The 16,783-nt window shown below is 54.2% G+C and overlaps 4 protein-coding genes across 4 annotated transcripts; 1 reads left to right on the top strand and 3 right to left on the bottom strand.

Moving 5' to 3' along the window:
• Window positions 1–1,800: 1,800 nt before the first annotated feature.
• PG997_013154 (uncharacterized protein) lies at window positions 1,801–3,057 on the bottom strand (the record flags this gene model as incomplete). The annotated part of the gene is made up of 1 exon (XM_066817468.1): window positions 1,801–3,057. The coding sequence occupies one exon, from the start codon at window positions 3,055–3,057 to the stop codon at window positions 1,801–1,803; it is 1,257 nt and encodes a 418-aa protein (XP_066663160.1).
• A 2,702-nt stretch (window positions 3,058–5,759) lies between these two features.
• Window positions 5,760–7,873, bottom strand: PG997_013153 (galactan-beta-galactosidase; the record flags this gene model as incomplete). The annotated part of the gene is made up of 9 exons (XM_066817467.1): window positions 5,760–6,016; window positions 6,093–6,122; window positions 6,186–6,300; window positions 6,371–6,458; window positions 6,527–6,636; window positions 6,705–6,858; window positions 6,905–7,347; window positions 7,453–7,535; window positions 7,597–7,873. 9 exons carry the CDS (start codon window positions 7,871–7,873, stop codon window positions 5,760–5,762), a joined length of 1,557 nt encoding a protein of 518 aa, XP_066663159.1.
• A 594-nt stretch (window positions 7,874–8,467) lies between these two features.
• PG997_013152 (uncharacterized protein) lies at window positions 8,468–11,297 on the bottom strand (the record flags this gene model as incomplete). Its single annotated transcript, XM_066817466.1, is given in 5 exon segments — window positions 8,468–9,615; window positions 9,636–10,640; window positions 10,656–10,690; window positions 10,774–11,097; window positions 11,152–11,297. The coding sequence occupies 5 exon segments, from the start codon at window positions 11,295–11,297 to the stop codon at window positions 8,468–8,470; spliced, it is 2,658 nt and encodes an 885-aa protein (XP_066663158.1).
• Window positions 11,298–12,324: 1,027 nt separating this feature from the next.
• Window positions 12,325–15,480, top strand: PG997_013151 (uncharacterized protein; the record flags this gene model as incomplete). Its single annotated transcript, XM_066817465.1, has 3 exons — window positions 12,325–15,099; window positions 15,128–15,313; window positions 15,397–15,480. 3 exons carry the CDS (start codon window positions 12,325–12,327, stop codon window positions 15,478–15,480), a joined length of 3,045 nt encoding a protein of 1,014 aa, XP_066663157.1.
• Between the last annotated feature and the right edge of the window lie 1,303 nt (window positions 15,481–16,783).

Raw genomic sequence — 16,783 nt, 5'->3', positions numbered from 1 at the left:
GATGAAGGACGGGTGAGGAGAAGAGTTGGGTCACCGATCAACATACGGCAGGAGGAGACGTCACTTTGCCATTCCTCTCAGACAGATCGGGAGAAGATTCGTGAACGGATGGCATTCCCGTCGTCGGCCGGCCATGCGAAGGCTTTGAAGAGGATGAGATTCTCATTTCGGGAAGCAAAAGGTTTTCAGGGATTAAAAATTTGGGTGGATCGAAATACCGAAGCCTCCCGAGTGCTTGGCTTGGGGGCTCCACCGGGCCACCAGCCATGCCACGATTCCACGAACCACTTTAGCCCTACAGCTGTAGCCCAAGCACCAAGCTGTAGCCCAAGCTGCAAAGCCCAAGCTGCAGAGCTGTAGCCCAGACCACTGGCCGAACTGGTGTCCAATCGAGACGAGGGCCTTGACGACGCTCCCAGCTGGCCCTACCTAGGTATGTAGCCTTGTTTCAGCTGAAAGTACAGCACTCTACCACCTACATTGATACATGTATATTTACCAAGCTATCGCGAGCAGCAAGTCGGGCTGGGTTGTCGCGTCCTTTGCATCGCGAGAGCCAACATCCACATACGCCTCCACGGCCACCTGTGTTTCACAACGTACGTACACAGGTGAACTATATTGTAGCGCCAAGCAACTGAAACCGCCTCTTCCAGTGGGACTGGTGCTTGCTCTTCTGGTCCCCGATGTTCATAATGACTCGTACCTAACCGTGGCCCGCTCCTGTCCCCCGAAGCCCGTGGGCCTTCCGTAGCCCCGAAAGAGCGAGCTAGAACTTAGGCCTAGAAGCCTGCACGCAGCACATACATAGCAGCAGAGCCATGGCAGTCTCAGTCACAGTCGTTTTCGACCATGATCAGCGGGTGTTTCCAGGGTTGACTCTATGTACGTTGAGGTAAGTGAAAATTCAATCATTGACGATATTCACGAGCATCGCCGTACGCAGTTAGTAAGTAGGCAGGGCTGTTATGTAGGCAAAGGTGATCAACCACAAAAAGGGGCACATTTTCCCGGGCACAACATATCGCAATACTGGTTCGATGCTACCACCTTTGCAGCACCATGCACACGCGTCTTATCGGTGAAATACTGTTGGCAGGTTGGGCCGTAGCACACCGCTGCTACCTTGTCAGCGCTCCCCATCTTTTGCTGCAGCACCTGCGACCTTTGTGAGCATGTCACATGTAGATAGGGTCCTGAGGGGAGCTATATACATTTGGTGTAACCAGAGTTGGCCATGACTCCGAATGCTCAGCGGCCACAAACTTGCGCCCTTCGCCAACGAGATGAAGACGCGCTGCACCTGAAAAGCCGAAACTAGCAAGTGGGATCTTATCGCCGTTATCTAGTACTTAGTAGTCCATCGCGTTGGTGCACTTGGGTGCTGGGTTTGGGGCCAGTCTCGGGCTCTTCGGTGGAGTCGACATTTCTGACGTAATCCCGAGCCAGGCCTGATCTCCTGATCGGATTCCACCCTGGCTGCAGACGCCCCAAGTCTAGAACATACCTACTCATGCTTGCCCAAACACAGCCTATAAATCGAGAGTATTCGGCACGCGAAACCCCAAATTCTAGCTGCTGTCAGTACCAAGCCATTTTCTTGTTGCTATGGCTGCAACCGCCGTACCGTTGCGTTGGTCCGGGGCGACTCGCTTCGGCGATAAGCTAACACGAGCGAGACAGGGACAGGGACAGGGCAGCAAGAATAACGAGTGTTTACTTATGCATGTAATAAACATTATTACCTGGTTATGTATCTAGGTCTAATAAGTTCTAAAATTCTAATTCTCTAAGATGGTTCTATGATTGCTTCTCTTCGTCGAATTCCTTTGCAATCTTGGCCATCTTGGATAACTCGTGGTTATGATTGTCCGAGAAATCTTCATCCTTTCCGGCGGCAACCCATATGGTATTCCGGACAATGGCCCGCACATAGTGAAAAAATACAAACATCCACGTGGCGATGAGGAGGATGGTCATGATGGCCCCCACCCATTCCACAGCGGTACTTTCGAGGCTTTCCCCGATGGTGATGGTCGCGATGGTAAAGCCCACATTCGGGAAGACAAAGGCCCACCAAGTCAGGGAGAATTTCAGCTCCCTCCAGACCTGCAGGCAAGCCAGCGTGGAGATGCTCCAGAACCACAGGCTGAGCGACCAGATAAAGATGCCGGTCACGGTGGCCAGCACCTTCAAGATCTGCACCGTCATCTCCGCGTCGCCCCAGTAGCCCTGTGCTGTTGGGAAGTTCTTCGCCATGCCGATTAACGCTAACGCCGTAAAAGCCGGCGGGCCGACAGCAATGAACATGCCCGGTCGTGACTGGGTAGCGGGAAAGCCGAATTCGATCATCCGCCTGCAGTACAGTGCGTACATGCACAGCGAGATCAGCATGCCCAGACCCTGTGCAGTCACGCCAGCGACGATCATGGGAACCGCATGTTCCGGAGGTTGGTGGCCTGCGCCAGCGGAGGCAATTGTCCCCGAAAGCATGAAGGGGAAGATGGGAAGATCCCATGCGGGTGTCATGTCTGCCGCTTTGAGTTTAGGGGAGGTGAACAGCATTGTGTACTGGCCGACGGCGATGAGCCAGCCAACGGCGAAGTAGATCCAGAACAGAACCCGAAAGACCACTATTAACCACGGGCCGCATTCGGGTATACCGTATCGTGCCATGCCGACGATAATGGATGCCGTACTAAGCTGGGCCGTTGCTAGGAACAGGCCCTCGGTCGGATTGGTGATGGACTTTTTGAGCGAGCCGGGAAACCTGAGGAAACGGGTGACCATGCACGTCGTGATGAAGGAAAACACGACGAGGTCGAAAATGTAGAAGACCTTGCCTATTGTCTGGAGGCCACGGAAGTTGAATGGTTGGGTCTGTTGTGCGAGTAATAATGATATGCCGCCCGTCGACATGGGAAAGGTGAAGTTGGCCCATGTGAAATGCTCTAACCGGTCCAGGAATCTAACCTTCCTGACCCGTTCCAGCTCCTCGTTCCTGGTGTCGTCGGAGTCATTTGGACTGTCGTCTTGTTCGTTACGTCGTCGCCACATTTTGTATAAAATGGCTTGGTTATCCCTTAACCAGCTCGATATAAAAGTTAAGGGTATAAGTTGTTGTGGTTGGGCAGTGGGAGGGAGTTGCGGGCAGCTGCTGGGTATATCTATAAACCAAACGGTGGCACGATTGCCGGACGACAGTGTACAGATACAACAGGATTTCCTGGACAGGAGTCGATGATAACATATTCATCTCTCAGAGGCCCGGGTTCACCTTGATGTTGCAAGTGGAGCAGGTTCCCAGTAATGGGCCCGCAGAAGGACCGCTGCGAAGGGCAGTCATCATGGGTAAAGATTTTCGCCCCATAATATGGCCGTGACTTTTGGGATGTTTCGAATGAGAGTCGTATGTAAAAGACGGGCAGGTCTGTCGATGATAAAAATGAAGGGATTTCCGCCGAGGCAACGTGGTGCCGGGGCAGTGGCTGAGCCTCCTTTCCCGCCCAACCGTACCAACACATCGGCTGGACTTTGGGTTGTTGAGGCAAGGATAACCAATCCGAGGGCACGAGCCCGGTACTGGCTGACTGGGCTGCGACTTTCGGACCCGGTCGTCGTGCCGGTGGCTGCCCAGCGCGCACACGCCCAGAATTTGCTCTCAGCTTCGAGACTCGAGCGTCGAGGGCGACTCCCCACAATTGCCCGCCGCTATGTTAAGTAGAAATGTCGAAAACACGGTGGAGGTCGGAGCAGGCCGGGGCCAGCGCTGGGTTCACTGACGTCTTCCAGGAACCCGCCCAGATCGATTTGTCTCCGTTTCTTGACCCAAAAACCCTGGCACTCAGATTAAAACTCTGAACTGACGTACCGATTTGTAACTGATACTGGCTGGTGCAGTCGGTGACGACATCGAATGCGCACTGTTCAACCGCGCTGCAGGAGAGCGAGAAGAAAACGGCAGTGTCTGCCAGGTTAGCAGGTAAGAAAACTCCAGGATCACGGCACATTTGCTGGGTCGGTTCCTGTGCAATTAATGTACGCGAAAGTCTAGAAGCCAACACGAATGGAGAGATATGTTGGCAATGTTCAGGGCCCCGCCTTTTTCTGTTCCGGGATCTGGCTCCCCTGCTTTAGCTGGTGCAACAGGGCAATCGAAGCCTTTACCAACACGCGTGTGGCGCATGGGTACGTGTAGGGGCGGAATCTCCGAGCCGTCGCGAGTCCGCCTGGCCAAGTCTCGTGGTGATTGGGCCGAGCCTCGCTTTGGGGTTGGGCGCTTGCCTGGAATCGTTTTGGCCTCTCGTACGTTGAACGGCCGGACAGCCAAAGAAGGTGGAAGCCCCGCCAAGAATCAGTCCACGGTCACGGTGTGTGTTTAGCCCGTGCGGGTTCCATCACACCACGCTCCTCCGTTGGCTTCCAGTATCAACTAAAGTATCGAGACTTGACCGTGATAGCGACAACGTACGACCAGTCCAACGGGACGCTTCCATTGCATTCCGCATCTTGGGGCTCATGATGCAGGGGCAAAAGCAGTACACCGAAGCGAAAAGAAGATGATGACATTGAGTAGGGGTTCTCGCAATATCCGCGCCAAGTGCCTTCCTCAAATGCACTCATATGCCAAGGAGGGGCTGCTACTGATGTCTGAACAGTGCCACGAGTGACTCGTCCTGAAGCTGAATAGCTGGCCGTCTTGCCGTGTAAGTAAGCACAATCCCTTAGCACGTGAGACGTACGATCAGGGTACTAGGCTGGTACGACCGATGGGTCTAGAGTCTTCGATAGATCCTGTGGGTTCACGGCAAGAGTCACCGCTCAATATATTGGAGAGATAAGGGAAAATAGAACAGAGTGCCGATCACGATGGAACAGTCGATTTCTGTTTCCGCTCACCGTCGGGTACCTGCCTCCCTGCCCAGCGTGTCCAGGTAGCATCCCTCAGCCCTACCCGTTGCACTGTCCGTAGGCGTGGGGGGCCTAGGGGGCTTGCTTTAGCGTTGGGAGTGCCGAAAAGGAAGGTCCGTTTGGCAATGCTACAAGCTCATTGGCTCCCTGTCCATCAACTGGGGCACCTTCCGGTAGGTCGACTCAACCCTTTTTATTCAATTCACATACCAAGCAAGGCTTCGAACTAGGTACCTATGTATGCATCAATGCCTTTTCTTCTAGGCGTGCTATCTGTGCATTTGTTCAGCTTTTGCTTGAGGAGAGGGCCTGATGTTCATGTTCGAATCGAGAAGATCAACACGGAATGGCAATGCCTAACAGTGCCTAGCCAGGCCTTGTAGCAACTTGCAATGGAATACCCCTGCTCGGTCTACACCCCCGTTCTCTCGCCAGAACCTCCTTCCTTGGCAGCCGGCATGCTAGGTTGATCGTACCGATCGTGCTCCTTCGTCTATCCACCACCAGGAAGCGCACTGACGCCCACTCTGTTGAGTGGTTCCGGTCCCCGGACTGCTCCATTGCAACGTTGCTTAAGTAACGAGGCTATATCAGCGGTATGCGAATGCGCAGTAGGCAGGGGAGATGGGTGGACAGGCCGACGGTCATGGTATATGAATGTTCTCCAGAGGTGGGAACCGTGGTTTTGCTAAGAAATAGCTATCATTGGGCGATGAAAGCCAGGATATATACCAAGCTGGTATGTTGCTCATGTCTCTAATAGCCTCTACACTCACGCAAGGATGGACTAAGCCATCGCCACGATGAGCAATGTTTCTCGTTGACCGAGTGTTATGCTCGTGAGCAGTTCAAAGCTCAGGAGGGTACACGATGATACGATCGAGGTCCGCGCCCTTGTAGTCCACGCCGTTGCTCAGCCCGCCCACGGTGATTGTGTTGCTCGACCCCTTCTTGAGCGTCAAGAGCAGCGGCGTCGACAGGATGATGCCCTTGTGCGTGTCGCGCTGGAACAGCGTCTGCACGTTCGCCTCGTCGCCGTTCACCACCACGCTACTGATACGCCGGAGCTGCCAGGCTCCCTTGATACGGTCGGGCGAGCCGCCAGCTAGGTTTCATACGTCAGTTACTCAGGTCAGGGAGGGAGATCGGAGAGAAGGATAGTAGTGGGCAGGGTTGCTTACGTTGGTCGCCGAAGCCCATGTCATCAGTGTCTGAAGTAGGACAAGGAAATGTTAGTCAGTATTCATGATTAGCAGGGACTGTTGATCACCGACTCTGGTAGTAAAATGAGACCCATTGTGGTTTGCCCGTGCCCTTGATGCCGCTGAAGGTAACGGTGCTGTCGTTTCCGTAGATGCCCGTTAAGATGATACCATCGCTCGCAAAATTCTATATCCCAGCAAGTCAGTGGCACGAGAAATAGCCAAATGTCCTCATAGATAGGGAGGATACCACTTACTGCTTCTTGCTTGAACGCGTTCCCCTTCGTCGTGGCATTTTTTCCAAAGTATGTCTCGCCTTTCACGGGCTTCCAGTCTCCAGTCTTACTATGTCAAATTTAGTTTGTCGGGCACATAAAGGCAGATGGCTGCGGTGCAAATTGCTCTCGGCTTACACATCGAGATCATAGACATCATGCCACTCGATCTGGAGATCTTTCTTTTCGTCGTCGATTCTCATGGGCAGCCAGATGTACCTGCTCTCCCAGAGCGAGTTGGAGTCCCACTGGGAATAATCGTGTCAGTCAGTGCGCAACTATATAACCTGGCGGTGATGTCAAGGAGATTTCTTACCTGATCGCCCAGATAGAGATATGTTGTCTTCTTCGTGCCTCTGATAGTCAGTGTGTACCCGGACTGCGAGTTGAATCCCCTCGTGTTGAGGGCGCCACGATCCAGGGTTGCGACCAGGGGCCGGCCAGCGAATCGGCACGGAACGCCACGACATCTACGCAGACACTCATATGATTAAACTTGCCTGTTCAACCAAACACTCGGTGAAAGAACTGCGTCTCCCGTTGCGAATACAAGATTCGGTGCGGGCAGAGAAGTTGGATGCGTTTCGGCATAGGGGAAACTTACTATTGGGGCGATATCCCGTCTTATGGCTCATCAGGGCGTAGTAGCTGCTCTCAGTCTGCACGATGCAGGGCGCCTCCAGGTCATATTTGTCGAAGCGGTGCACGACCCCCTCGAGCGCACTGACGCCTTCATCGTACGCCGCGATGTAGACGTCGCGGGCCTCGCGGCGGTCACCGTTGGAGTACAGCGCGTAGGAGCGCCCGTCCTTGTAGTCGGTGAACAGGCCGAAGTCCTGGGACCAATTTCCCAGCGGCGACGTGGCGTTCGCGAAGGTGTAAGGACCCCCTACACTCGGGCTTGTGGCTAGTCCTTGAAGGAGGAGGCCGTACGAGGAGTTGTCGGCGTGCCACCACATCTGTGAAAGGGGTTATTTCTAGAAGAAAAGGGGTCTAGGTCTTCGCAGTGACAGGTCATCCAAGGGAGGGAAGGACAATATGGAGTAGTAGATTCTGTAGCGTACATGATATTGGCCCCCGCTGTACACGACCTTTGGCCTTTGGATGATCATATCGGGAGAGATATAGGGGTGGTCCTCTATCGGTTCTAGACCGCGATGTCCTGTCAGTCCTTCACCACGAAGCTCGGCCGACCGAGGACGACTCACCCAGTGCCAACCCGTGGTACGCCCAAGTCGCCAGATCCTCCGAGCTGTACACGCTCACGCCTCCACCCTCCGTCTGGCTCTCGACCTTGTACTCGCCAAACCACCAGAACTTACCCGTCGCATCGTCGAAACTAACGCTCCCAGCGTGGGCACTGATTAGATTCCCGTCCGTGTCGTGCCACCGGGCGCCGGGCACAATATACTTGGCCGTGGCTAGCACAGCCCAACAGCATAAGACAATGAGCCGGGCAAAAGTGAGCCGCATCGTAGTAGCCATTACCCCCCATGTGAAGCTTTCCAAACTGCTACGCCGAGTTGATGTGGTATTTGTATTGGGTATAACAGTCCAGGGGCCCAGGAATTGTTTCGATTATGCAACTTATACGTACTTGCCTATTCAAGGTGACGATTGGGGATTAAAGGAAGACCTCGCCATCTTTATAAGCGAGGGTCGGTGAGGTGCTGTGAATGTGACGCCAAGAAAACTACAAGCGCTGCGTTCTACAACAGCCCGAGTCCTCGTGACAATACCCTCCGTGGCGGACCGCAGGAATTTCTCCGCGTGCTTGAACCCCCGATTCCTCCCACCGCGGTTAAGGTGATTATGATGCGGGGTTATACTCGCTTGAGGAATTGGCCTACGTCAGGTACCTGCACCGGGGCGACTATCCAAGGCAATCATACGACCCAATAGCCAAGAAAACTCACGGTCCATTGCGGTCCGATTCGGACTGGGGCAAGACATTCACGCATTAGGTGACTGTCAAATGGTCGTAACATAAAGCTATTTCAAAAATTGCATTATTCTCCATTGTATACTCTTGAGCTGAAGCACACCAAGGACGCCTTGCCAATGCTTTGTTTACCAGCCCTAGTGCCCAACTACTGCTAACTTCTCGTACACCATCTGCCGCACCTTCTGCACCGTATCCGTTTCCCAGCCGGCAGCTTCAACACTAATGCGCCCAGCCGTAGCGGCTTTCCTCACGATGACAGCATTCTGCACCAGCAGTGTACCCTCGCCCATAAACTCGGTTGATAAGCCGCTGTCACGCAGGTCTTTCCTCAGATTGGCGAGACGAAGATCTCCGACGTGGAACGGAGTAACTGAATGGCTTGCTGTCAGACCTGCGACTGTCGCTGGAACGTCAAGCACAGGGCTCTCGTCTGCAACCGTCAGGCGACCGACGAGGGTGGCGATCTTAATACCACCCACGTCTTGCCACCGGAGACTCTTGACCAGAGCAGGCGCCAGATTGACCGTGTACGCGTTTGTATCCGCTGAAGCATCAACAGATGTTCCGATGTCTGGCTTGAAGATGTCAATCGGATTCTGTGTGACGAGCTGAGGAAGATCAGCGGCTAGCTCGTCTGTTTCCTCGGAGCCACCGCCGGTGAGAATCAGTTTGCGCGGTTGAATGAGTGGTATAAGCATATGCAAGCTTCGCTTGTCATGGATGCCACTGAAGTCAATGAATGCAATGTTGAAGTTGACTGTGAACTTTTCCGTCGTAACAGCAAGCTTGTAGGGACCCGTAGAAGTGTCTTCTTCCTCATCCGGGACATCGTCTAGCTCGCCGACCAAGGGGCCATCGACGACAACCTTGTCGTGATCATCCGACACATTGCGCTCCAACTTCGGTCGCTTATCGGAATTGGGGCCCTGGCCCTTGTTAGGGGCCGCGTCGGCCCACTTGCGCTTCTGACCCAGGTTGGCTTCCGCGTCATTCTTTCCAGTAGGCTCTCCGTCGCGGGTGTCCTCCTCTCGCTCTTCTGCCTTGACGAAGTCTTCCAAGCGGATGAATTCACCATAGTCGTCAGCACGCCTCCGCTGGACTGGATGAGGAAACATAGCATCTCTTCCCGTCTTGCCTCTTACGTCGTAATCGTAGACACCCTTCTTTTTCAGGAGAATGTTGGCGCCGAGATCTTCGTCAGCCAATGCGGCCTTCTTTCTCGTGGCCCTTCCAAGGGTAGTCGCGACATTCAGGGCTTTACCCTGTTGATGCGTTTCTGAGTCTTCCGATTCAGTAGATGACTCGGATGAGACATCATCGACATCGAGGATGACTCCAGTGCGGTGCCTGCGCCTGTTTGCACCGTATCCTGCAACTGGCGTTGCTGGGCAAGCCAGAATCTGTAGATGGCGAGATCATCGCCTTCCAGTGGTTGTCGAAGCGCGTTTCTGGTTTCGGCTTCTCTCCCCTCGCCCCGTACTTGAATCAGGGTGCCATCGGCACCAACGCCTGTTCTGCTGATATCCGCGCCCTGCTGCTCCTTCTCAACGACGGCATCTCTCCACCACCTGTAGAACGTACTGGCGAGAGCTGCGTTACCTGCAGCCGGTTGAGCGGGGAGTCCGGTCAAGATGAGGAGGTTCTTCGGGTCTGCCACAAGTGCTCGGAATGCGTCCCTCGAGAAACCCCACTCAAGACTGGAATCACTGGCCAAAATGACCTTGCCAACGGAGTCCTCCCCATTCGCCTTGGGCGCAAGAAGCTTGTCCACTTGGCCTTTTCTGTCGAGCAGCTTCAGGTACTTGAAATCAAAGGGACCGCCTTGCTTGCCTGAGTTCCCGCCGTCTCCTGTTCCGTTAGTCTTTTTCGAGCCATCTGCCACGTCTTCGAATTCTTGAACAATGCGTTCGTCCATCCATTCGAGCATGCTCCTCGCATATTTCATAGTACTATGAATACTGCGTCCGGCAAGATAGAGACCAGCTGACTGAAGCTTCCCGCCGGCAACAGCATTTTTCCTCCAGGCGTGCTCCATAAGATAGGCGAGCTCTAATACACGCGCGCTTGAATCTACGGGAATAAGGACCACTCCGCCATTGGCGACACATGATTGTATTGTCTCGAGGAGTGGTTCATCCCTCTTAGATCTCGGCAGGGCAGGTTTTGTTGCGCCCTTGCTACTGCACACAAGGGCTGTTGGCTTCCGTAGCTGTTCGATTACCTCGGCACCGCCACCGCCTGCTCCACCCAGCCAAGCTGCGCCGGCGTAGACATTTTCACGCCCTTGATTCCAGTCCACAGCGTATACTATCGATTCCAAACCGTGCTGTATGTGCCATATTGTCCCGCCTAGCGTGCTGCCTGAATTGTGGGCGGTGATGGTAAGACCATTGAGGGGGGCGAGAATGGCGAAGCGAGTGGTTGATGAGGTTGTGAGTACTTCAATGCGTGGATAATGGAGAAGTACGTCGCTATCTCATCGTGTGTCGGAGGCTGGAGGAGGATATTCGATTCGGAAGAGGAAAGCTGGGAGTTGTACGAGTACGAAAGTTCGTCTAATGAATCTTTGGATATGGTTGTCGCAGCCAAGGGCGTGGATGCGTAGAGCTCTTGGAGGAGTGTGCGCCCTAACGATATGACTGGTGTTGTCGCATAGACCGGGATACGAGTGAATTGAGGGATATGCTTGCAGCAATGCGCATATGCGCCGAGGTGGGATATGGTCGCATGCGTGAGAAGAACGAGAGACAGAGTTGGGACTTGTCTGAGGCATCACGGTCAGCATAGATATACGGGAACGGGAGAAGTCCGAACCCACTTCTCAAGTTCCTTCAGATTGTGAAGGTCGAAAGACTCGTCCCAGCCAACGTCAATTAGGACTTTGACGCCGCCGTCAAGCTCCAAAATGGACTGAACGGCCGCCGACTCGGACCGCGCGCCCTGAAGTGAAGTGAAATTGAACATGGTGGGCGAGGCTTAGTTTCTGGGTTCCGGTGGTCACTTCGAGATGGAGCTATATGTTGTTTGTTCGTTCCGAGACGAGATCGCGACGCTGGAACGGGTGGGGATGCGACAGTGGCACAAGCCACTGGCATCAAATCAAGAACAGCATAGACAAATACGCAGGAATGATAAAAAGAACAACAGCAACAGCAGTCGAAGCAATTCCGGTTATCTGGCTGTGTGCTAGCAGTCTCTCACCAGTGTCGAAGGGCGGTTAATGTTGCGAATCCCAAGCTTGCTTGCCCTTCCTCCCAAGAGCACTTTTTGCTGTCGTGCAATGATGATGGGCAGGAATGAAAAGCCAAGCTAAGCAGCTAAGCAGCCAGGTACGCGGTCGCGCCTCTTGCTGGGGCTAGCTCTTCCATTGCTGGCTGCACAGCTTGAGCTCTCCCGGCCTTGCTTTTAGCGCAGTCAGTCCCCTGGAACACGACCCTTGTCAGGCAGCTGCTGCAGTCCGCCCAGAAGGTCCGCCCTCTGTAGCGTGTAGGTGATAGGTCAGTAGAGCAGCGCAAGTGGGGCTGGCACCCAGAGCCCATGCGGCCATGCCTGTTACCGTCGGAAGGGAAAAAGGCTGTCGGAGAAGGATGGGCGCCGCGCCGCCGATTGGAGATGTGTCCCCTGAAATAGAGTCTCGAGGTACCTGGAACGCCGTATTTAGCTGCAATAAGTACGGACGCTGCTAGGCGCCAGAGTGGCCAGTTGGGATTTGCCCAATCGGCGATGAGCATAAGACAAAAGACAGAATATCTACATAATCCCAACCTCGACCGACTGTGACCGCCTGCAACCAAGTCCACCTTTTCCTTGACTGTGAATATTCCATGCTTGCTGCGACTTGCTGGCCATGGGCAGCGTGGTGTATTTATGATTTGGCACATTGCAGACAGGCGTCGAATTGATTGATCTCCTCTTCCGCACCGTCCACTACCGACCAGCATAAGCCTATAGCGATCGCATCGTCCCTTTCGCATCCCATCCTACGCACAACATGGCCGACTATTCCATGTACCATTCCCTGGGACAGGGCGAGCAGCTCGACCCCAACGATCCCAACCGAACGACTCAGCCCGCACCGCCCCAGTTCGTCCCTCCAGCCGCCCAGCAGTACTATTCCGGCCAAACACCACTGCAGCAACCCATGGGAGCCCCCTCTCCCCAAATTCCACAGGGCTATGCGCCGCCGCACGGCCAAGACATGTACGGAGGGCAGTCGCCGCAGCAGGAACAGGATCTGGCCTCCCAGATGGCAGGCCTCGGCATCGCGGACGGGCACCAGGCCGGTGCGGGCAAGAGGAAGAAGAAGGACAGGCACGCCTTTCACAACGTCGAGGCACCAGCTGGATCGTCACAGGCTTTCAATGGCATGCCGCCTGTCGGGACCCCCACCACGCCGTTCCTGAATGCTGATCCATCTGTCCAAGGTGGCGGTCAGTTCTTCGGCTCACCCGCGACGCCTAACCAATTTGCGCCGAACAGCCAGTTCCCCGCGCCGGTCAACTCGCCTTACAACCCAACGGCAGCTGCCGAGTTCGCTGCGAGGAATGGAAACCAGGACAGTGGGCCACAGTCCGCCTTCGTGCCCGCTTCAGGCGGCGGCCAGGTCTCTCCAGATGACATCCCGAGTGTGCCAATCTCGAGAGACATCCCTCAACAATTCTACTTAAATAATGTATATCCCACCTTTGAGCGTCACGTGCCTCCGCCGGCCAGTATCCCTTTCGTTGCCTTCGACCAAGGCAACTCTTCGCCCAAGTTTACCCGTCTGACCATGAACAACATCCCGTTCAGCGCCGAGGGTCTGAGCTCCACCGGTCTCCCTCTTGGCTTGGTTGCTCAACCCCTTGCCAAGCTCGAGCCTGGAGAGCTGGAAATTCCAGTCCTGGACTTTGGCGATGTTGGACCACCACGTTGCCGACGATGCAGGGCTTACATCAATCCGTTCATGATGTTCCGTGACGGCGGCGCCAAGTTCGTCTGTAACTTGTGTACTTATCCCAATGATACCCCTTCAGAGTACTTCTGCGCTACAACGCCTCAGGGTGTGCGGGTGGACCGTGATCAGCGCCCTGAGCTGTGCCGAGGTACCGTAGAGTTCTTGGTGCCAAAGGAATACTGGACCAAGGAGCCTGTTGGCCTGAATTGGCTTTTCGTGATTGACGTCACACAGGAGGCCTTCAACAAGGGTTTCCTAGAAGCCTTCTGTGAGGGAATCCTGGCAGCTTTATACGCCCCTGAAGGCAGCGAGGACGAGGCAGACGAGAACGGAGAGCCCAAACGTCGGATACCCAAAGGAGCGCGGGTTGGATTCATCACTTATGATAAGGACATTCATTTCTACAACTGCAACCCCGCATTGGAACAGGCACAGATGTTGATCATGCCCGATATCGAGGATCCTTTCTTGCCCCTGAGCGACGGACTTTTTGTCGACCCCTACGAGTCCCGAGCGGTCATCAGTTCGCTGCTCACTAGACTTCCTACTCTCTTCGCCAACATCAAGAACCCTGAACCAGCTCTGCTCCCGACGCTGAAGTCGGCGGTGGCTGCCCTGGAGAAGACCGGTGGAAAGGTTGTCTGCTCGTTGTCAGCTTTGCCGACATGGGGGCCAGGAAGACTCTTTATGAGAGATGACGGAAAGCACCCAGGCGGCGAAATTGACAAGAAGCTTTTCAACACCGAGCATCCTGAATGGAGGAAGGTTGCTGAAAGAATGACTGCTGCTGGTGTTGGTATTGATTTCTTCTTGGCTGCACCATCTGGTGGATATCTCGACATTGCTACGATTGGGCACGTGGCATCAACAACGGGCGGCGAAACCTTTTACTATCCCAACTTTGTGGCTGGCCGAGACAACGCAAAGCTTTCACAGGAGATCAAGCACACGGTGACCCGCGAAACCGGATACCAAGCTCTGATGAAGGTGCGCTGCTCTAATGGTCTTCAGATCTCAACCTATACGGGCAACTTCATCCATCACACGATCGGAGCAGACCTCGAGATTGGCGTTATCGACGCCGACAAGACCGTTGGGGTCACGTTCGGCTACGATGGCAAGCTCGACTCGAAGCTCGATGCCCATTTCCAATGTGCTCTGCTATATACTACTGCCTCTGGCCAGCGACGCGTGAGATGCCAGAATGTCATTGCTAGCGTCAGTGAGAATGTGCGAGATTGCCTGAAGTTCATCGACCAGGACGCCGTCTACACTATAATAGCCAAGGAAGCCGCAAACAAGCTGGCGACTTCATCTACCTCACTGAAGGATGTTCGTTTGGCGCTCACAGAGAAGACGATTGACATTCTGGCCGGGTATAGAAAGAACCATGCCATACAATCGCACCCACCTGGACAATTGGTTATGCCAGAGAAGATGAAGGAGTTCGCGATGTACATGCTAGGTCTGGTCAAGTGCCGGGCCTTCAAGGGAGGCAACGAGAGCTCCGATCGCCGGGTTCACGAGATGCGCATGATACGATCCATGGGTGCCGGCGAGCTCAGCCTCTACCTGTATCCCCGTATGTTGCCGATCCATAACCTAGCACCCGAGGATGGTTTCCCGGACGAGAACGGTCATCTCAAAGTGCCACCTGCTATCCGGACGTCGTTCTCTAGAGTCGAACCTGGCGGCGTGTACCTGGTGGACAACGGCCAGCAGTGTCTCCTTTGGTTCCACTCCCAGACTTCTCCCAACCTCCTGGTCGATCTTTTCGGAGAGGGCAAAGACAGCCTCAAGGCACTGGATCCGTACAGCTCGAGCCTGCCGGTGCTAGAGACACACCCTCAACGCGCAGGTGCGCAACATCATCGAGTTCTTGAAGACGATGCGGGGATCCAAGGCACTCACAATCCAGCTTGCGAGACAGGGCATCGACGGTGCCGAGTTCGAGTTTGCTAGGATGTTGGTCGAGGACAGAAACAACGAGGCGCAGAGCTACGTGGACTGGTTGGTCCACCTCCACAGAGGAGTGCAGCTAGAAGTAAGTACCCCATTCCTCCATTCGTATTCTTTGTCACGTTTGCTTCCGGGGCCGCCCGATGGCTAACACGTCTTGTCTCACAGCTTGCTGGCCAGCGCAAAAAGGAGGGCGATGACAATGGAGGTATGATGTCCAACTTTGCAGGGTTGCGGCCACAGTACTGGTGATTTTCTGGGATGCGGAGGGCAAACGAGTACGTGAATGATACACCTCATGAGCCATGATAATAAAAAATAAAATCGGTGTACAAGCAAGACCTGTGTTGTATTCGTAAGACCATAGTCCCCCACGGGCCTTAGAAAGAAAGGGTGGTTGTTGCAACCGAAAGCCCACAAACGAGATTGCGAAGTGTCCCGAGTTGCAATGCAGTGGTGCCCAGCCCACCACCCCCGATCCTATCATGCATGCCATTCATCGTAATACGAGCAGAAGATGTACGGACCCATGACCTGAGCCCCGCGGAGACGTAGGAAGATCAGTAATCCGAACATACCGGAGCCATCATGTTCATAAGGTACTTAGATACCGAAACACTGCCACTTCCTATTGGTCAGGTGTGTGGCTGCGATACTTTGTCAAGATTTGGACTGCAGGATCGACAATACCTAATCCCTGGGCGGCAGCAGGAAGAAGAGCTGCTCGACCATCCATGCATGTGTGGCGTGCTGCTGACGCGCGGAACTTTTACTATGTTTGGTTTTCAGCTTCTTTGGCCCTACCACCTCGAGTTTCAACAGGATTTATCCAAAGGGTCTAGACGTACGTTGGGAAGTGCGTTTCTATGGGGAAAGAAGTTCCAGTAGTGCTGAGACGGTGCTGGTGGTGGTGGTGAAGCAAGTGAACGGCAGCAAGGGTTCCCCATAGCGGCAAACGGCCGATGCTGTATGTTGGGCGTCACCCTTTGGGTGCCAACGCCGGCCGGATCAGACGAACACTGCATGGGAGAAGTCCAACAGGTGGGTGCCAGAAGCGGGGGGTTAAGGCGTATGGGTGGCGTTCCCCTTCGTTTCCTTTATTATATGCATTATCTCGTTTGGATGGGGGCAGCAGGCAGGGCGTAATTCCGCTCGAGTCCATTCGCGAGCGGAACCGGATTCACGCGAAGAGTTTCCTTGTGGCGTACATGCTCATGCTTACCTCTACTGGACCCGGGCCGTGTCGACAGGGATGCTCTTCCGGGCTCAAGTCAGGCGCGGTTTATCTCGCGTAGACCCCTGAACGAAGTTTTGTCGTGTAATGGCTAAGCCATGACCGATGTTGTGAGTCGTTTCTTATATTGGCACTTCACTCTTCATACCAATTGTGTTTAGTCTGTGTTCCAGTCTTAAGCATTGCATTGATATATCGAGCCCCGTCTTCTAGTCAAGTCAACATATCCAACCCGTACACCCTATGATCCTGCCCGGGAAGAGGTATGGCGATCATTCGATATGCCTAGCATTGAGTACTACAGGCTGACTTCTAAAGATG

The sequence above is a fragment of the Apiospora hydei genome (genome assembly GCF_038363865.1).
Source record: "Apiospora hydei strain CBS 114990 chromosome Unknown utg000009l_segment0_segment0, whole genome shotgun sequence".
NCBI lineage: Eukaryota > Fungi > Ascomycota > Sordariomycetes > Amphisphaeriales > Apiosporaceae > Apiospora > Apiospora hydei.
This window is presented reverse-complemented; position numbering and strand designations above follow the sequence as displayed.